This window comes from Gobio gobio (assembly GCF_949357685.1).
Source record: "Gobio gobio genome assembly, chromosome: 14".
Taxonomy (NCBI): domain Eukaryota; kingdom Metazoa; phylum Chordata; class Actinopteri; order Cypriniformes; family Gobionidae; genus Gobio; species Gobio gobio.
This window is the reverse complement of record NC_137107.1, coordinates 54,072,927-54,095,426: the sequence shown is the minus strand read 5'-3', so window position 1 is coordinate 54,095,426 and position 22,500 is coordinate 54,072,927. Positions and strand designations below refer to the sequence as shown.

The 22,500-nt window shown below is 50.5% G+C and overlaps 1 protein-coding gene across 1 annotated transcript in view; it reads left to right on the top strand.

Moving 5' to 3' along the window:
* The window catches only part of jak2a (Janus kinase 2a), a 92,631-nt gene that overhangs the window by 31,435 nt on the left and 38,696 nt on the right, over positions 1-22,500 (top strand). Inside the window, exons 5-15 of the mRNA XM_079835400.1 lie at positions 2,653-2,798; positions 2,871-3,153; positions 5,841-5,960; positions 6,061-6,218; positions 12,212-12,323; positions 12,450-12,636; positions 12,741-12,862; positions 17,007-17,141; positions 17,221-17,308; positions 17,395-17,522; positions 17,606-17,744. Of these exons, the coding sequence (XP_079691526.1) occupies positions 2,653-2,798; positions 2,871-3,153; positions 5,841-5,960; positions 6,061-6,218; positions 12,212-12,323; positions 12,450-12,636; positions 12,741-12,862; positions 17,007-17,141; positions 17,221-17,308; positions 17,395-17,522; positions 17,606-17,744 (1,618 nt within the window). The remainder of the gene's footprint in view (positions 1-2,652; positions 2,799-2,870; positions 3,154-5,840; positions 5,961-6,060; positions 6,219-12,211; positions 12,324-12,449; positions 12,637-12,740; positions 12,863-17,006; positions 17,142-17,220; positions 17,309-17,394; positions 17,523-17,605; positions 17,745-22,500) is intronic.

The window sequence follows — 22,500 nt, the reverse complement described above, 5'->3', positions numbered from 1 at the left end:
CGATAACATTGTTTAATATTGCGATGACGATATGACTTGCGATAAATATTCAAATGTGAATGTTAGCTTTACTGTTTCCAGTAACGGAATACACGCATCACGTATTCAGAATACATATCATCAGTAACTGTATTCCGTTACAGTTACAATTGAAATAGTTGATATTTAGAATAGTTACATTGTTGAATATATATATATTTATACCTCAATTAAATAGCTTACATTTTCAAAATAAATAATATAAGGCTCAAACATGCGTGTTTATTTTAGTCGGCATACTTCCGTCAGTGAAACAACAAACTACAGCCTGTAAAACATTCAAATAAATATCTGTAATTAATCGAAATATAAATAATATAAGTTAAATATTAGTTAAAGAAAAATGGTTTATTTTTCCCCACAGACGTGCGTCGTCTGCCTCTTTGCGCTGAAAGCTGACACGAGCAGGAAAGAAGCAGCGTCTTCTAATATCTTCATGTTTTCTCCTGATGTTCTTAAACTGATCGGCTACTTGTAGTAAAATGTGAAGAATGAAATGATCTTCCGCAGGGTCGAGAGCTTATGCGCTGTGAGAGAAAGCCAAACTAAAAATCTCCGGCGTGTATGAAATACGCTATAGGGCTACACAAAAACCTGACCAAGTCTAATAGCAGCACAAACTGTGTTAAATAAAGTAAAGTTTGAAGTAAAATGTATCTGCTTTAGGCTACCAGTAAATGATGCGAATATAGCCTAAATCAATCAAGGAAGACGCGTTTAATCCCCTGATGTGAGAGACGTAAATGAGGATTTGGGAACATAAATAGATTCCATGTCCAGTAGAATAAAATGAGAGTAAGCCTATTGTTAAATTGGTGGAAAATCGTGTGACCAGATCGCAAACCGCAAGCAAACTTAAATTTGTCTCACCACAAAAGCTTCCTCTCTCGTTCGGCATGATCATGTGTTTCCATGGCTGCGATGTAGCTAACATTTAATTGCGAACCTATTATTTATTTTGTAAATAAAGCTTTGTGCTTCACTCGTGTCATAATATTCATGTAAAACAGTTTCACATACAAAAAAAAAAGTGTTTTGTCCGCCCACCGCCGGTGCTCCTGCTTGACGTGCGCTGATTTACCTGGTCCCGTTTGACGTTAGCTAAATATTTTATAATATATGTTTAGTAAGCAGGATTTGATGGCCGCATTCCTACACTTATAAAACGCAATTCAATGTGGAAGTAATCCAAGTATTCAGAATAAATTACTCAGATTGGCGCATGTAATAAACTGTATTCCCTTATTTATCGTGTCAGGCTGTCTGTTGCGATGTGTTCATCGCGCGACTTCATATCGCGATTACGATGAAAATTCGATGTATCGTTCAGCCCTATCATATATCATATCATATATTGATTTACAGGAGGGCTATTTCACTGTTTCCTCACAAGAAGCAACACTTCATCTTCACACACAAGTTGTTGTGCCATCTGTAAAGATCCTGTCTCTCTCTCTCTCTCTGACTGTCTATCTGTCCATCTCTCTGTCTGTCTGTCTCTCCACCTGTCTGTCCATCTCTCTCCATCTGCCTGTCTGTCTCTCCATCTGTCTGTCCATCTCTCTCTCTCTCTCCATCTGCCTGTCTGTCTCTCCATCTGTCTGTCCATCTCTCTCTCTCTCTCTCTTTCTCCATCTGTCTGTCTCTCCACCTGTCTGTCCATCTCTCTCCATCTGCCTGTCTGTCTCTCCATCTGTCTGTCCATCTCTCTCTCTCTCTCTCCATCTGCCTGTCTGTCTCTCCATCTGTCTGTCCATCTCTCTCTCTCTCTCTCTCTCTCCATCTGTCTGTCCATCTCTCTCCATCTGCCTGTCTGTCTCTCCATCTGTCTGTCCATCTCTCTCTCTCTCTCTCTCTCTGACTGTCTATCTGTCCATCTCTCTGTCTGTCTGTGTCTCCACCTGTCTGTCCATCTCTCTCCATCTGCCTGTCTGTCTCTCCATCTGTCTGTCCATCTCTCTCTCTCTCTCTCTCTCCATCTGTCTGTCCATCTCTCTCCATCTGCCTGTCTGTCTCTCCATCTGTCTGTCCATCTCTCTCTCTCTCTCTCTCTCTCTCTCTCTCTCTCTCTCTCTCTCTCTCGCTCTCTCTCTCTCTCCATCTGTCTGTCTCTCCACCGGTCTGTCTCTCTCTCTCTCTCTCTCTCTCTCTCTTTCTCCATCTGTCTGTCTCTCCACCTGTCTGTCTCTCTCTCTCTCTCTCTCTCTCTCTCTCTCTCTCTCTCTCTTTCTCCATCTGTCTGTCTCTCCACCTGTCTGTCCATCTCTCTCCATCTGCCTGTCTGTCTCTCCATCTGTCTGTCTCTCTCTCTCCATCTGTCTGTCTCTCCACCTGTCTGTCCATCTCTCTCCATCTGCCTGTCTGTCTCTCCATCTGTCTGTCTCTCTCTCTCTCTCTCCATCTGTCTGTCTCTCCACCTGTCTGTCCATCTCTCTCCATCTGCCTGTCTGTCTCTCCATCTGTCTGTCCATCTCTCTCTCTCCATCTGTCTGTCTCTCCATCTGTCTGTCCATCTCTCTCCATCTGCCTGTCTGTCTCTCCATCTGTCTGTCCATCTCTCTCTCTCTCTCCATCTGTCTCTCTGTCTCCCTCATCTGTCTGTCTCTCTCTCAGTGGAGGTCAGATTTTCTGAGTGGTGTGGTCAGTGTTCCCATCAGCCTGCAGTTTCAGGAAGAGTGTTTGGGATTGGCTGTTCTTGATATGATGCGTCTGGCCAAAGAAAAAGCCAAATCACCAGTGGACATCTACAACCACAGCAGGTGAGCGCTCACCGTGACCTTTGACCTTTGACCCTGTAGAGCCCGATGGACTGACTGACCTCTGATCCGCAGCTATAAGTCGTTCCTCCCGAAGAACATGCGGGCGCACGTGCAGCAGCAGCACTTCGTGACCCGGAAGAGGATCCGCTTCCGCTTCCGCAAGTTCATCCATCAGTTCGGCCAGTGTAAGGCCACGCCCAGAGACCTGAAGCTGAAGTACGTGGTCAGTCTGGAGGCGCTGCAGTCCGGCTTCTACACCGAGCGGTTCCACGTCCACCAGCCGTCCACCGGGAACGCCATCATCGTCGTCAGCGGCAACCACGGCATCCGCTGGGCCCTCGAGAAAGAGCCGGAGGTACGGGCATGAGCTTGGGTTAGGGGCGGGCAGTGCCAATTCATTTAGGTCATTGATAGGTCTCAAAAAACTAGAATTTGGGGGGCGGGGCGGGTGCAGGAGGCGGGGCATGTGCAGGGGGTGGGGCATGTGCAGGGGGTGGGGCATGGACAGGGGGCGGGGCATGTGCAGGGGGCGGGGCATGTGCAGGGGGCGCGGCATGTGCAGGGGGCGGGGCATGTGCAGGGGGTGGGGCATGGACAGGGGGCGGGGCATGTGCAGGGGGCGGGGCATGTGCAGGGGGCGCGGCATATGCAGGGGGCGGGGCATGTGCAGGGGGCGGGGCGTGTGCAGGAGGCGGGGCATGTGCAGGGGGCGGGGCGAGGATTTCGTTACACATACACACATTAAATGTCAGATGCTGTTTATTGTTCTGGTCCGCTCCCTGTTAGGCGGAGTGATGAGATAGTTAGCAGACTTTCACAAGTTGTTGTGCCATCTGTAAAGATCCTGTCTCTCTCTCTCTCTCTGACTGTCTATCTGTCCGTCTGTCTGTCTCTCCATCTGTCTGTCCATCTCTCTCTCCATCTGTCTGTCTCTCCATCTGTCTGTCCATCTCTCTCTCTCTCCGTCTGTCTGTCTGTCTGTCTGTCTGTCTCCATCTTTCTGTCTGTCTGTCTCCATCTGTCTGTCTCTCCATCTGTCTGTCCATCTCTCGCTCTCTCCGTCTGTCTCTCTGTCTGTCTGTCCTTTCCATCTTTCTTTCTGTCTGTCTGTCTGTCTCTCCATCTTTCTGTCTGTCTGTCCATCTGTCTCTCTCCATCTTTCTGTCTGTCTCTCTCTCCATCTTTCTGTCTGTCCGTCGATCTGTCTGTCTGTCTGTCCGTCGATCTGTCTGTCTCTCCATCTTTCTGTCGGTTTCTCTGTCTGTCTCTCCATCTTTCTGTCTGTCTGTCTCTCCATCTGTCTCTCTGCCGGTCTCTCCCTCTGTCTGTCTGTCCATCTTTCTATCTGTCTGTCCGTCCATCTGTCTGTCTCTCCATCTTTCTGTCTGTCTGTCTCTCCATCTTTGTCTGTCTGTCCATCTTTCTGTCTGTCTGTCTGTCCTTTCCATCTTTCTGTCTGTCTCTCCATCTTTGTCTGTCTGTCTCTCCATCTTTCTGTCTGTCTGTCTGTCCTTTCCATCTTTCTGTCTGTCTCTCCATCTTTCGGTCTGTCTGTCTCTCCATCTTTCTTTCTGTCTGTCCGTCCGTCCATCTGTCTGTCTCTCCATCTTTCTGTCTGTCTCTCTCTCCATCTTTCTGTCTGTCTGTCTGTCTGTCTGTCTGCCGGTCTCTCCCTCTGTCTGTCTGTCCATCTTTCTGTCTGTCTGTCGGTTTCTCTGTCTGTCCGTCCATCTGTCTGTCTGTCTCTCCATCTTTCTGTCTATCTGTCCATCTATCATCACTCAATGGCTGGTTGTCTATGTGGTGTCTGCAAAATAACATAGGGTTCATAGACAATTGGAAAAGTTTTTGGGGCAGACCTGACCTGTTGAAGAAGGATGGCATCCATCCCTCTTGGGGTGGTGCTGCTCTTCTCTCTAGTAATCTGGCACATAGTCTTAGAGCTAAACCTTGACTCACTAGGGCCCAGGTCAGGAAGCAGACAAACTGGCTAAACCGACCATCCGCTAGCTGTCTCACGTTACCGGAGTCAGATAAATCCCAGCACATAGAGACTCTTACACCTAGATATTATCACATAGAGACTCTTACACCTAGATATTATCATATAGAGACTCTTTCACCTAGATATTATCACATAGAGACTCTTTCACCTAGATATTATCACATAGAGACTCTTTCACCTAGATATTATCACAGAGACTCTTTCACCTAGATATTATCACATAGAGACTCTTTCACCTAGATATTATAACATAGAGACTCTTTTACCTAGATATTATCACATAGAGACTCTTTCACCTAGATATTATCACATAGAGACTCTTTCACCTAGATATTATCACATAGAGACTCTTACACCTAGATATTATCACATAGAGACTCTTTCGCCTAGATATTATCACATAGAGACTCTTACACCTAGATATTATCACATAGAGACTCTTTCACCTAGATATTATCATATAGAGACTGTGTCTGTTCCCCAAATTAGTAAATACAAAAAACATCAAAACCATTCAACAGTAAAAGTTGTATTGATGTCCAACAAATAAACAACAGATATAATACAGATGAACAATTGATAAAGCTTGGGTTGCTGAATATTAGATCCCTTTCCCCAAAAGTGCTTATTGTTAATGATATTATTACAGATAATAATCTAGATGTGCTGTGTTTGACAGAAACCTGGCTAAAACCTGACGACTACATTACCTTAAATGAGTCCACCCCCCAAGATTATTGTTATAAACATAAACATATAAACTAAATTATTGATCTAAAGCCCACACTGTCACTGTATGATAATTGAAATGAACTGATGACATCAGCGTTTTCTCCAGAATGGCTGAACAGCTGAATAAAATTATGCTGCATTATTTTCCTGTTTAACACCGTGAAGCTGCTTTGAAACAATCTGCATTGTTAAAAGCGCTATTTAAATAAAGTTGACTTGACTTGACTTAGCTAGCATCCTCGTGAACACAGGCGGTTATGTCTTAAATTGTGTGTATGTGTGTGTGTGTGTGTGTGTGCGCTCAGGAGCTGCAGGTGTACTGTGATTTCTCTGACGTCATCGACATCAGTGTGAAGCAGGGCACTAAAGACGGGTCTGTGGAGAACCGGGTCGTCTCCATCAACAGACAGGACAGCCAGACGCTGGTAACCTACACTCACAGCACCAGTGTGTGTGTGTGTGTGTGTGTGTGTGTGTGTGCTGACGTCAGCCGTGTCTGAGCGCGTGTGTGTGTGTGTGTCCCAGGAGCTGGAGTTTCACTCTCTGAGCGAGGCGCTGTCCTTCGTGTCTTTGATTGACGGCTACTACAGACTCACCACAGACGCTCACCATTACCTGTGCAAGGAGGTGGCGCCCCCTAGACTACTGGAGGCCATTCAGATCAACTGCCACGGGCCTATGTCGTGAGTTCAGCCTCTCAAACACACACACACACACACCCAAGCTCACACTCACAAGCTCACGCACTCTCTCACACTCGCTCACAAACACACGCTCACAAGCACACGCTCACAAGCACTCGCTCACAAGCACTCTCTCACACTCGCTCACAAACACACGCTAACAAACACACGCTCACAAGTACTCTCTCACACTCGCTCACAAGCACACGATCACAAGCACACGCTCACAAGCACTCGCTCACAAGCACAAGCACTCGCTCACAAGCACTCGCTCACAAGCACAAGCACTCGCTCACAAGCACAAGCACTCGCTCACAAGCACTCGCTCACAAGCACTCGCTCACAAGCACTCGCTCACAAGCACTCAATCACAAGCACTCGCTCACAAGCACTCGCTCACAAGCACTCGCTCACAAGCACACGCTCACAAGCACAAGCACACGCTCACAAGCACTCGCTCACAAGCACAAGCACTCGCTCACAAGCACACGCTCACAAGCACAAGCACTCGCTCACAAGCACAAGCACTCGCTCACAAGCACAAGCACTCGCTCACAAGCACTCGCTCACAAGCACACGCTCACAAGCACTCGCTCACAAGCACAAGCACTCGCTCACAAGCACACGCTCACAAGCACAAGTACTTGCTCACAAGCACTCGATCACAAGCACTCGCTCACAAGCACTCGCTCACAAGCACTCGCTCACAAGCACTCGCTCACAAGCACTCGCTCACAAGCACTCGCTCACAAGCACTCTCACAAGCACCTCGCTCACAAGCACCTCGCTCACAAGCACCTCGCTCACAAGCACCTCGCTCACAAGCACCTCGCTCACAAGCACCTCGCTCACAAGCACTCTCTCACACTCGCTCACAAGCATTCTCTCACACTTGCTCACAAGCACTCGCTCACAAGCACTCTCTCAAACTCTCTCACACTCGCTCACAAGCACTCTCACAAGCACCTCGCTCACAAGCACCTCGCTCACAAGCACCTCGCTCACAAGCACCTCGCTCACAAGCACCTCGCTCACAAGCACCTCGCTCACAAGCACCTCGCTCACAAGCACCTCGCTCACAAGCACTCTCTCACACTCGCTCACAAGCATTCTCTCACACTTGCTCACAAGCACTCGCTCACAAGCACTCTCTCAAACTCTCTCACACTCGCTCACAAGCACTCTCACACTCGCTCACAAGCATTCTCTCACACTTGCTCACAAGCACTCGCTCACAAGCACTCGCTCACAAGCACTCGCTCACAAGCACTCGCTCACAAGCACTCGCTCACAAGCACCTCGCTCACACTCTCACAAGCACTCGCTCACACTCTCTCACAAGCACACACTCACAAGCACTCTCTCACAAGCACTCTCTCACACACGCTCACAAGCACACGCTCACAAGCACACGCTCACAAGCACTCGCTCACAAGCACTCGCTCACAAGTACACGCTCACAAGCACTCGCTCACAAGCACTCGCTCACAAGCACTCGCTCACAAGCACTCGCTCACAAGCACTCGCTCACAAGCACTCGCTCACAAGCACACGCTCACAAACACTTGCTCACAAGCACTCGCTCACAAGTACACGCTCACAAACACTCGCTCACAAGCAATCGCTCACAAGCACTCGCTCACAAGCACTCGCTCACAAGCACTCGCTCACAAGCACACGCTCACAAGCACTCGCTCACAAGCACTCGCTCACAAGCACTCGCTCACAAGCACTCGCTCACAAGCACACGCTCACAAGAACACACTCACAAGCACTCTCTCACACACGCTCACAAGCACACGCTCACAAGCACACGCTCACAAGCACTCGCTCACAAGCACACACTCTCTCACACTCGCTCACAAGCATTCTCTCACACTTGCTCACAAGCACTCGCTCACAAGCACTCTCTCAAACTCTCTCACACTCGCTCACAAGCACTCTCACAAGCACCTCGCTCACAAGCACCTCGCTCACAAGCACCTCGCTCACAAGCACCTCGCTCACAAGCACCTCGCTCACAAGCACCTCGCTCACAAGCACCTCGCTCACAAGCACCTCGCTCACAAGCACCTCGCTCACAAGCACTCTCTCACACTCGCTCACAAGCACTCTCTCACACTTGCTCACAAGCACTCGCTCACAAGCACTCTCTCAAACTCTCTCACACTCGCTCACAAGCACTCTCACACTCGCTCACAAGCATTCTCTCACACTTGCTCACAAGCACTCGCTCACAAGCACTCGCTCACAAGCACTCGCTCACAAGCACTCGCTCACAAGCACTCGCTCACAAGCACACGCTCACAAGTACACGCTCACAAGTACACGCTCACAAACACTCGCTCACAAGCAATCGCTCACAAGCACTCGCTCACAAGCACTCGCTCACAAGCACTCGCTCACAAGCACACGCTCACAAGCACACGCTCACAAGCACTCGCTCACAAGCACTCGCTCACAAGCACTCGCTCACAAGCACACGCTCACAAGAACACACTCACAAGCACTCTCTCACACACGCTCACAAGCACACGCTCACAAGCACACGCTCACAAGCACTCGCTCACAAGCACACACTCACAAGCACACGCTCACAAGCACTCGCTCACAAGCACACACTCACAAGCACACGCTCACAAGCACTCGCTCACAAGCACAAACACTCGCTCACAAGCACTCGCTCACAAACACTCGCTCACAAGCACTCGCTCACAAGTACACGCTCACAAACACTCGCTCACAAGCACTCGCTCACAAGCACACGCTCACAAGCACACACTCACAAGCACTCGCTCACAAGCACACGCTCACAAGCACAAGTACTTGCTCACAAGCACTCGCTCACAAGCACTCGCTCACAAGCACTCGCTCACAAGCACTCGCTCACAAGCACTCGCTCACAAGCACTCGCTCACAAGCACTCGCTCACAAGCACTCGCTCACAAGCACTCGCTCACAAGCACTCGCTCACAAGCACACGCTCACAAACACACGCTCACAAGAACTCGCTCACAAGAACTCGCTCACAAGCATTCGCTCACAAGCACTCGCTCACAAGCACACGCTCACAAGCACTCGCTCACAAGCACTCGCTCACAAGCACTCGCTCACAAGCACTCGCTCACAAGCACTCGCTCACAAGCACTCGCTCACAAGCACTCGCTCACAAGCACTCTCTCACAAGCACACGCTCACAAACACACGCTCACAAGAACTCGCTCACAAGCACTCGCTCACAAGCACTCGCTCACAAGCACTCGCTCACAAGCACACGCTCACAAGCACACGCTCACAAGCACTCGCTCACAAGCACTCGCTCACAAGCACTCGCTCACAAGCACTCGCTCACAAGCACACGCTCACAAGCACACGCTCACAAGCACTCGCTCACAAGCACACGCTCACAAGCACACGCTCACACGCTCACAAGCACTCGCTCACAAGCACACGCTCACAAGCACTCGCTCACAAGCACAAACACTCGCTCACAAGCACAAACACTCGCTCACAAGCACTCGCTCACAAACACTCGCTCACAAGCACTCGCTCACAAGCACTCGCTCACAAGTACACGCTCACAAACACTCGCTCACAAGCACTCGCTCACAAGCACACGCTCACAAGCACACGCTCACAAGCACACGCTCACAAGCACAAGCTCACAAACAATCGCTCACAAGCACACGCTCACAAGCACACGCTCACAAGCACAAGTACTTGCTCACAAGCACTCGCTCACAAGCACTCACTCACAAGCACTCGCTCACAAGCACTCGCTCACAAGCACACGCTCACAAGCACTCGCTCACAAGCACTCGCTCACAAACACACGCTCACAAGCTCTCGCTCACAAGCACTCGCTCACAAGCACTCGCTCACAAGCACTCGCTCACAAGCACACGCTCACAAGCACACGCTCACAAGCACTCGCTCACAAGCACAAGCACACGCTCACAAGCACTCGCTCACAAGCACTCGCTCACAAGCACTCGCTCACAAGCACACTCGCTCACACTCTCTCACAAGCACTCGCTCACACTCTCTCACAAGCACTTGCTCACACTCTCTCACAAGCACTCGCTCCCACTCTCTCACAAGCACTCGCTCACAAACACTCGCTCACAAGCACTCGCTCACAAGTACACGCTCACAAGCACACGCTCATAAGCACATGCTCACAAACACTCTCACAAGCACTCGCTCACAAGCACTCGCTCACAAACACTCGCTCACAAACACTCGCTCACAAGCACTCGCTCACAAGCACACGCTCACAAGCACTCGCTCACAAGCACTCGCTCACAAGCATTCGCTCACAAGCACACGCTCACAAGCACACGCTCACAAGCACACGCTCACAAGCACTCGCTCACAAGCACTCGCTCACAAGCACTCGCTCACAAGCACTCGCTCACAAGCACTCGCTCACAAGCACTCGCTCACAAGCACTCGCTCACAAGCACTCTCTCACACTCGCTCACAAGCACTCGCTCACAAGCACTCGCTCACAAGCACTCTCTCACACTCGCTCACAAGCACTTGCTCACACTCTCTCACAAGCACTCGCTCCCACTCTCTCACAAGCACTCGCTCACAAGCACTCGCTCACAAGCACACGCTCACAAGCACACGCTCACAAGCACACGCTCACAAGCACACGCTCACAAACACTCTCACAAGCACTCGCTCACAAGCACTCGCTCACAAACACTCGCTCACAAACACTCGCTCACAAACACTCGCTCACAAGCACTCGCTCACAAGCACACGCTCACAAGCACTCGCTCACAAGCACTCGCTCACAAGCACTCGCTCACAAGCACTCGCTCACAAGCACTTGCTCACAAGCACTCTCTCACACTCGCTCACAAGCACTCGCTCACAAGCACTCGCTCACAAGCACTCGCTCACAAGCACTCTCTCACACTCGCTCACAAGCACACGCTCACAAGCACTCTCTCACACTCGCTCACAAGCACTCGCTCACAAGCACACAAGCACACGCTCACAAGCACTCGCTCACAAGCACACGCTCACAAGCACTCGCTCACAAGCACTCGCTCACAAGCACTCGCTCACAAGCACTCGCTCACAAGCACTCGCTCACAAGCACTCACTCACACTCGCTCACAAGCACTCGCTCACAAGCACTCGCTCACAAGCACTCGCTCACAAGCACTCGCTCACAAGCACTCGCTCACAAGCACTCGCTCACAAGCACTCGCTCACAAGCACACGCTCACAAGCACTCGCTCACAAGCACTTGCTCACAAGCACTCTCTCACACTCGCTCACAAGCACTCGCTCACAAGCACTCGCTCACAAGCACTCTCTCACACTCGCTCACAAGCACACGCTCACAAGCACTCTCTCACACCCGCTCACAAGCACTCGCTCACAAGCACACAAGCACACGCTCACAAGCACTCGCTCACAAGCACACGCTCACAAGCACTCGCTCACAAGCACTCGCTCACAAGCACTCGCTCACAAGCACTCGCTCACAAGCACTCGCTCACAAGCACTCGCTCACACTCGCTCACAAGCACTCGCTCACAAGCACTCGCTCACAAGCACACGCTCACAAGCACTCGCTCACAAGCACTCGCTCACAAGCACTCGCTCACAAGCACACGCTCACAAGCACACGCTCACAAGCACTCGCTCACAAGCACTCGCTCACAAGCACTCGCTCACAAGCACTCGCTCACAAGCACACGCTCACAAGCACTCGCTCACAAGCACTCGCTCACAAGCACTCGCTCACAAGCACTCGCTCACAAGCACTCGCTCACAAGCACACGCTCAAGCACTCGCTCACAAGCACTCGCTCACAAGCACTCGCTCACAAGCACACGCTCACAATACACACACACACTCACTTATTCACGCGCTCACACACGCAGAAAAATTCTAGCGAAAAATAAAGCATCTTTCAAACGCCCATACACACATGTAGGCTTTATAAATGAGCTGCTCTGGTCCCTCAGGACGGAGTTTGCCATCAGCCGGCTGCAGCGCTGTGAGCACCAGCGGGGCGTTTACATCCTGAGGTGCAGCCCTAAAGATTACGACCGCTACTTCCTGTCCTTCGCTGTGGAGGTGAGTGTGTGTTCATGTGGATTATACCGGCTTAAGGCCCGAGTCTTAGCTCTAACCCTCCTCGCTCACTAGATGGACACAAGAAACAGGAAGTGTGTGATTGCTCATCTGTGTGTGTGTGTGCAGTGCGAGGGTCAGCTGGAGTTCAAGCACTGTCTGGTGGTTCGCTCGCACTCGGGCGAGTTTGTGCTGAGCGGAGCCAAATGCAGCTTCTCCAGCCTGAGTGAGTTACTGCAGCGCTACCAGAAGGAGGCGCTGCGCTCCGACACACACGTGTTCCAGCTGAGCTGCTGCCGCCCGCCACGGAGCAAAGGTCAGGGACGCCGCCCAGAGGCCTGTGTGTGTGTGTGTGTGTGTGTGTGTGAGTGAGTGAGTGTGTGAGAGACGTGACGCGTGTGTGTTTGTGTCCGACTCTAGATAAATCCAATCTGCTGGTGTGCAGAAACAACCAAACCTCTGACGCGCGTCTCTCGCCCTCTGAGTTCAAACACATCAACCAGATGATCTTCCACAAGATCCACAAGGAAGATCTGGAGACTGTGAGTCTGAACAAACACACACACACTCACTAACTCAAAAACACACACACACACTCACGCTCTCACACACACACACAAACACACTCACGCTCACGCTCTCACACACACACACACACACACACGCTCACTCACTCACAAACACACACACTCACGCTCACTCACTCGCTCACACTCACACACAAGCTCACTCACGCTCTCACACACACACTCACTCGCTCACACTCACAAGCACACACGCACTCACACGCTCACACTCACAAGCACACACACACGCTCTCACACACACACACACACACACACACGCTCTCACTCTCACACACTCACTCACACTCACAAGCACACTCACGCTCTCACTCACACTCACACTCTCACAAGCACACACACACACTCACTCACTCGCTCACACTCACACACAAGCTCACTCACGCTCTCACACACACACTCACTCGCTCACACTCACAAGCACACACTCACGCTCTCACACACACACACAAACACACTCACGCTCACGCTCTCACACACACACACACACACACACGCTCACTCACTCACAAACACACACACTCACGCTCACTCACTCGCTCACACTCACACACAAGCTCACTCACGCTCTCACACACACACTCACTCGCTCACACTCACAAGCACACACTCACGCTCTCACTCTCACAAGCACACACTCACGCTTACACTCACGCTCTCACACACACACTCACACGCTCACACTCACAAGCACACACTCACGCTCTCACAAGCACACACACGCTCACACTCACAAGCACACACACACTCACACGCTCACACTCACAAGCACACACGCTCACTCACACTCTCACACACACGCTCTCACTCTCACACACACGCTCACACTCACAAGCACACACACACGCTCACTCACGCTCTCACACACACACTCGCTCACACTCATGCTCTCACACTCACAAGCACACACACACGCTCTCACACACACACACACACACACACGCTCTCACTCTCACTCTCACAAGCGCACACTCACGCTCTCACTCTCACACTCACTCGCTCACACTCACAAGCACTCACTTGCTCACACTCACACACAAGCTCACTCACACTCTCACACACACACTCACTCGCTCACACTCACAAGCACACACTCACGCTCTCACTCTCACAAGCACACACTCACGCTTACACTCACGCTCTCACACACACACTCACACGCTCACACTCACAAGCACACACTCACGCTCTCACAAGCACACACACGCTCACACTCACAAGCACACACACACTCACACGCTCACACTCACAAGCACACACGCTCACTCACACTCTCACACACACGCTCTCACTCTCACACACACGCTCACACTCACAAGCACACACACACGCTCACTCACGCTCTCACACACACACTCGCTCACACTCATGCTCTCACACTCACAAGCACACACACACGCTCTCACACACACACACACACACACACACACGCTCTCACTCTCACTCTCACAAGCGCACACTCACGCTCTCACTCTCACACTCACTCGCTCACACTCACAAGCACTCACTTGCTCACACTCACACACAAGCTCACTCACACTCTCACACACACACACTCACTCGCTCACACTCACAAGCACACACTCACGCTCTCACTCTCACAAGCACACACTCACGCTCACACTCACAAGCACACACACACTCACACGCTCACGCTCACACTCACAAGCACACACGCGCTCACTCACGCTCTCACACACACACTCGCTCACACACTCACGCTCTCACTCTCACAAGCACACACACACTCACACTCACAAGCACACTCACGCTCTCACACACACACACACACGCTCTCACTCTCACACACTCACGTTCTCACTCTCACAAGCGCACACTCACGCTCTCACTCGCTCACACTCACAAGCACACTCACGCTCTCACTCACACACACACTCACTCGCTCACACTCACGCTCTCACACTCACAAGCACACTCACGCTCTCACTCTCACAATCACACTCACGCTCACACACACACTCACTCACGCTCACACACACACACACACTCACTCGCTCACGCTCTCACAAGCACACACTCACGCTCTCACACTCACAAGCACACACTCACGCTTACACTCACGCTCACACACACACACACTCACACGCTCACAAGCACACACACACGCTCACTCACGCTCTCACACACACACTCACACTCACAAGCACACACTCACGCTCTCACTCTCACAAGCACACACACGCTCACACTCACAAGCACACACACACTCATACGCTCACTCACTCACAAGCACACACGCTCACTCACGCTCTCACACACACACACACGCTCTCACTCTCACACACACGCTCACACTCACAAGCACACACACACTCGCTCACACTCATGCTCTCACACTCACAAGCACACACACACACGCTCTCTCACACACACACACACACACACACGCTCTCACTCTCACTCTCACAAGCACACACACACACGCTCTCTCACACACACACACTCACTCTCACAAGCGCCCACTCACGCTCTCACTCTCACACTCACTCGCTCACACTCACAAGCACACTCACGCTCTCACTCTCACAAGCGCACACTCACGCTCTCACTCGCTCACACTCACAAGCACACTCACGCTCTCACTCACACACACACTCACTCGCTCACACTCACGCTCTCACACTCACAAGCACACTGTAGTAAAACGTTTGTACGGGAAGAAGGAGGCGGGAACCGGCGGACATTCAAAATGTTTAATCAAAATAAAGACAAAATAAAATGGCGGCGGCAGCCCCTCGCGGTCGACTGCCGCCTACATACAAACACAAATGAAAATAAAAAGCTGCAGCCCCTCACGGACGACTGCAGCGAACACAAAATAAAACATAACACAAAATCCAGGCCTGGTCCTCTCTCGTCCCTCACTGTCGTCGCTCCTCCTTTATAGTCCCTCACTCCTCCGCGAGGGCCGAGATCGCTGCGGCGTGCAGCTGGCGCTCATCCTCCCTGATGAGCGCCGCCTCGTCCCGCCCTCACGGTCCCTCGGCCTCGCTGCTCGCCACACACACACTCACGCTCTCACTCTCACAATCACACTCACACTCACGCTCACACACACACACGCTCACACACACACTCACGCTCTCACAAGCACACACTCACAAGCACACACTCACAAGCACACACTCACAAGCACACACTCACAAGCACACACTCACAAGCACACACTCACAAGCACACACTCACAAGCACACACTCACAAGCACACACTCACGCTCTCACACTCACTCGCTCACACTCACAAGCACACACTCACGCTCTCACACTCACAAGCACACACTCACGCTCTCACACTCACAAGCACACACTCACGCTCTCACACTCACAAGCACACACTCACGCTCTCACACTCACAAGCACACACTCACGCTCTCACACTCACTCGCTCACACTCACAAGCACACACACTCACAAGCACACACTCACGCTCTCACATTCACAAGCACACACTCAAGCACACACATTTACGCTCTCACACTCACTCGCTCACACTCACAAGCACACACACTCACTCGCTCACACTCACAAGCACACACTCACGCTCTCACTCTCACAAGCACACACACACTCACGCTCACACACACAAACACACACACACACACGCTCACTCACTCACGTTCTCACACACACACTCACGCTCACACACACACACACGCACTCACTCGCTCACGCTCTCACAAGCACACACTCACGCTCTCACACTCACGCTCTCACAAGCACACACTCACACACACTGCATTGTTAAAAGAGCTATATAAATAAAGTTGACTTGACACTCACACAAGCTCACACACACACACACACACTCACTCTCTCTCTCACACACACACTCTCACACACACTCTCACACAAACACTGCGGCTGATGATCATGACAAAAATCATCATTTTACGGCAGTATCAGATACGAACGCGCATGTGTGATGATGATGTCACTATAGTTGTGTGATGATTACACTATAGTTGTGTGATGATGTCACTATAGTTGTGTGATGATGATGTCACTATAGTTGTGTGATGATGATGTCACTATAGTTGTGTGATGATGATGTCACTATAGTTGTGTGTGTTCTTGTGTTCAGAGGGAGAGTCTGGGTCAGGGAATGTTCACGCAGGTCTTCCGCGGCGTCCGGCGAGAGCTCGGAGATTACGGAGAGATCCACAAGATGGACGTGGTGCTGAAAATCCTGGATAAGAGCCACCGCAACTTCACAGAGGTATTGTGGGAAGAGCCGCAGGTGTGTGTGTGTGTGTGTGTGTGTGTGTGGGGCTTGACGTGTTCTCTCTCTGTGGCAGTCGTTCTTCGAGTCGGCGAGCATGATGAGCCAGCTCTCCCACAAACACTTGCTGCTGAACTACGGCGTGTGTGTGTGTGCAGAGGAGCGTGAGTATCTCACACACACACACACACACACACACACAGAGGTGTGTTATGAGGTCTGTAAGAGTGTGTGTGTGTGTGTCTTCCAGACATCATGGTGCAGGAGTACGTGCGCTTCGGCTCTCTGGACACGTACCTGAAGCGCAACCGCAACACCATCAACATCACCTGGAAGCTGGAGGTGGTGAAGCAGCTGGCCTGGGCGCTGCACCACCTGGTGGGTCACCGCAACACACACACACACACACACACCTGACCTTTAACCCTGACCACAACTCAACCTGTGCTTCTGATCTGCAGGAGGAGAAGAACCTGATCCACGGAAACGTGTGCGCCAGGAACGTTCTGGTGACCCGAGAGGAAGACCGAAAGACGGGGACGCCTCCCTTCATCAAACTCAGCGACCCGGGGATCAGCATCACCGTACAGCCCAGAGAATGTGAGTGAGGACTAGTTAGTGCTCGTTAGGGGTCACAGTCGTCTCAGGACAATGAGTGAGGACTAGTTAGTGTTCGTTAGGGGTTCACAGGCGTCTCAGGACAATGAGTGAAGACTAGTTAGTGTTCGTTAGGGGGTCACAGGCGTCTCAGAACAATGAGTGAAGACTAGTTAGTGTTCGTTAGGGGTTCACAGGCGTCTCAGGACAATGAGTGAAGACTAGTTAGTGTTCGTTAGGGGTTCACAGGCGTCTCAGAACAATGAGTGAAGACTAGTTAGTGTTCGTTAGGGGTTCACAGGCGTCTCAGGACAATGAGTGAAGACTAGTTAGTGTTCGTTAGGGGTCACAGGCGTCTCAGGACAATGAGTGAGGACTAGTTAGTGTTCTTTAGGGGTTCTCAGGCGTCTCAGAACAATGAGTGAAGACTAGTTAGTGTTCGTTAGGGGTCACAGGCGTCTCAGGACAATGAGTGAAGACTAGTTAGTGTTCTTTAGGGGTTCTCAGGCGTCTCAGAACAATGAGTGAAGACTAGTTAGTGTTCGTTAGGGGTTCACAGGCGTCTCAGAACAATGAGTGAAGACTAGTTAGTGTGCGTTAGGGGTTCACAGGCGTCTCAGGACAATGAGTGAGGACTAGTTAGTGCTCGTTAGGGGTCACAGTCGTCTCAGGACAATGAGTGAGGACTAGTTAGTGTTCGTTAGGGGTTCACAGGCGTCTCAGGACAATGAGTGAAGACTAGTTAGTGTTCGTTAGGGGTCACAGTCGTCTCAGGACAATGAGTGAGGACTAGTTAGTGTTCGTTAGGGGTTCACAGGCGTCTCAGAACAATGAGTGAAGACTAGTTAGTGCTCGTTAGGGGTCACAGTCGTCTCAGGACAATGAGTGAGGACTAGTTAGTGTTCGTTAGGGGTTCACAGGCGTCTCAGAACAATGAGTGAAGACTAGTTAGTGTTCGTTAGGGGTTCACAGGCGTCTCAGAACAATGAGTGAAGACTAGTTAGTGTTCGTTAGCGGTTCACAGGCGTCTCAGAACATTGAGTGAAGACTAGTTAGTGTTCGTTAGGGGTCACAGGCGTCTCAGGACAATGAGTGAGGACTAGTTAGTGTTTGTTAGGGGTTCACAGGCGTCTCAGGACAATGAGTGAGGACTAGTTAGTGTTCGTTAGGGGTTCACAGGCGTCTCAGAACAATGAGTGAAGACTAGTTAGTGTTCGTTCACAGGCGTCTCAGAACATGAGTGAAGACTAGTTAGTGTTCGTTAGTGGTTCACAGGCGTCTCAGAACAATGAGTGAAGACTAGTTAGTGTTCGTTAGGGGTCACAGGCGTCTCAGGACAATGAGTGAAGACTAGTTAGTGTTCGTTAGGGGTCACAGGCGTCTCAGGACAATGAGTGAGGACTAGTTAGTGTTCGTTAGGGTTTCACAGGCGTCTCAGAACAATGAGTGAAGACTAGTTAGTGTTCGTTAGGGGGTCATAGTCGTCTCAGGACAATAAGTGAAGACTATTTAGTGTGCGTTAGGGGTCACAGACGTCTCAGAACAATGAGTGAAGACTAGTTAGTGTGCGTTAGGGGTCACAGACGTCTCAGAACAATGAGTGAGGACTAGTTAGTGTTCGTTAGGGGTCACAGACGTCTCAGAACAATGAGTGAAGACTAGTTAGTGTGCGTTAGGGGTCACAGACGTCTCAGAACAATGAGTGAGGACTAGTTAGTGTGCGTTAGGGGTCACAGACGTCTCAGAACAATGAGTGAGGACTTGTTAGTGTGCGTTAGGGGTCACAGACGTCTCAGAACAATGAGTGAGGACTAGTTAGTGTTCGTTAGAGGTCACAGGCGTCTCAGGACAATGAGTGAGGACTAGTTAGTGTGCGTTAGGGGTCACACGTCTCAGAACAATGAGTGAGGACTAGTTAGTGTTCGTTAGGGGTTCACAGGCGTCTCAGAACAATGAGTGAAGACTAGTTAGTGTTCGTTAGGGGTTCTCAGGCGTCTCAGAACAATGAGTGAGGACTAGTTAGTGTTCGTTAGGGGTTCTCAGGCATCTCAGAACAATGAGTGAAGACTAGTTAGTGTTAGTTAGGGTTCTCAGGCGTCTCAGGACAATGAGTGAAGACTAGTTAGTGTTAGTTAGGGTTCTCAGGCGTCTCAGGACAATGAGTGAAGACTAGTTAGTGTTAGTTAGGGTTCTCAGGCGTCTCAGGACAATGAGTGAAGACTAGTTAGTGTTCGTTAGAGGTCACAGGCGTCTCAGGACAATAAGTGAAGACTATTTAGTGTGCGTTAGGGGTCACACGTCTCAGACAATGAGTGAGGACTAGTTAGTGTTAGTTAGGGGTCACAGACGTCTCAGAACAATGAGTGAGGACTAGTTAGTGTTCGTTAGGGGTCACAGACGTCTCAGAACAATGAGTGAAGACTAGTTAGTGTTCGTTAGGGGTTCACAGGCGTCTCAGGACAATGAGTGAAGACTAGTTAGTGTTCGTTAGGGGTTCACAGGCGTCTCAGAACAATGAGTGAAGACTAGTTAGTGTTCGTTAGGGGTTCACAGGCGTCTCAGGACAATGAGTGAAGACTAGTTAGTGTTCGTTAGGGGTTCACAGGCGTCTCAGAACAATGAGTGAAGACTAGTTAGTGTTCGTTAGGGGTTCACAGGCGTCTCAGGACAATGAGTGAAGACTAGTTAGTGTTCGTTAGGGGTTCACAGGCGTCTCAGAACAATGAGTGAAGACTAGTTAGTGTTCGTTAGGGGTTCACAGGCGTCTCAGAACAATGAGTGAAGACTAGTTAGTGTGCGTTAGGGGTTCACAGGCGTCTCAGGACAATGAGTGAGGACTAGTTAGTGCTCGTTAGGGGTCACAGTCGTCTCAGGACAATGAGTGAGGACTAGTTAGTGTTCGTTAGGGGTTCACAGGCGTCTCAGGACAATGAGTGAAGACTAGTTAGTGCTCGTTAGGGGTTCACAGGCGTCTCAGAACAATGAGTGAAGACTAGTTAGTGTTCGTTAGGGGTCACAGTCGTCTCAGGACAATGAGTGAGGACTAGTTAGTGTTCGTTAGGGGTTCACAGGCGTCTCAGAACAATGAGTGAAGACTAGTTAGTGCTCGTTAGGGGTCACAGTCGTCTCAGGACAATGAGTGAGGACTAGTTAGTGTTCGTTAGGGGTTCACAGGCGTCTCAGAACAATGAGTGAAGACTAGTTAGTGTTCGTTAGGGGTTCACAGGCGTCTCAGAACAATGAGTGAAGACTAGTTAGTGTTCGTTAGCGGTTCACAGGCGTCTCAGAACATTGAGTGAAGACTAGTTAGTGTTCGTTAGGGGTCACAGGCGTCTCAGGACAATGAGTGAGGACTAGTTAGTGTTTGTTAGGGGTTCACAGGCGTCTCAGGACAATGAGTGAGGACTAGTTAGTGTTCGTTAGGGGTTCACAGGCGTCTCAGAACAATGAGTGAAGACTAGTTAGTGTTCGTTCACAGGCGTCTCAGAACATGAGTGAAGACTAGTTAGTGTTCGTTAGTGGTTCACAGGCGTCTCAGAACAATGAGTGAAGACTAGTTAGTGTTCGTTAGGGGTCACAGGCGTCTCAGGACAATGAGTGAAGACTAGTTAGTGTTCGTTAGGGGTCACAGGCGTCTCAGGACAATGAGTGAGGACTAGTTAGTGTTCGTTAGGGTTTCACAGGCGTCTCAGAACAATGAGTGAAGACTAGTTAGTGTTCGTTAGGGGTTCACAGGCGTCTCAGAACAATGAGTGAAGACTAGTTAGTGTTCGTTAGGGGGTCATAGTCGTCTCAGGACAATAAGTGAAGACTATTTAGTGTGCGTTAGGGGTCACAGACGTCTCAGAACAATGAGTGAAGACTAGTTAGTGTGCGTTAGGGGTCACAGACGTCTCAGAACAATGAGTGAGGACTAGTTAGTGTTCGTTAGGGGTCACAGACGTCTCAGAACAATGAGTGAAGACTAGTTAGTGTGCGTTAGGGGTCACAGACGTCTCAGAACAATGAGTGAGGACTAGTTAGTGTGCGTTAGGGGTCACAGACGTCTCAGAACAATGAGTGAGGACTAGTTAGTGTTCGTTAGAGGTCACAGGCGTCTCAGGACAATGAGTGAGGACTAGTTAGTGTGCGTTAGGGGTCACACGTCTCAGAACAATGAGTGAGGACTAGTTAGTGTTCGTTAGGGGTTCACAGGCGTCTCAGAACAATGAGTGAAGACTAGTTAGTGTTCGTTAGGGGTTCTCAGGCGTCTCAGAACAATGAGTGAGGACTAGTTAGTGTTCGTTAGGGGTTCTCAGGCATCTCAGAACAATGAGTGAAGACTAGTTAGTGTTAGTTAGGGTTCTCAGGCGTCTCAGGACAATGAGTGAAGACTAGTTAGTGTTAGTTAGGGTTCTCAGGCGTCTCAGGACAATGAGTGAAGACTAGTTAGTGTTAGTTAGGGTTCTCAGGCGTCTCAGGACAATGAGTGAAGACTAGTTAGTGTTCGTTAGAGGTCACAGGCGTCTCAGGACAATAAGTGAAGACTATTTAGTGTGCGTTAGGGGTCACACGTCTCAGAACAATGAGTGAGGACTAGTTAGTGTTAGTTAGGGGTCACAGACGTCTCAGAACAATGAGTGAGGACTAGTTAGTGTTCGTTAGGGGTCACAGACGTCTCAGAACAATGAGTGAAGACTAGTTAGTGTGCGTTAGGGGTTCACAGGCGTCTCAGAACAATGAGTGAAGACTAGTTAGTGTGCGTTAGGGGTCACAGACG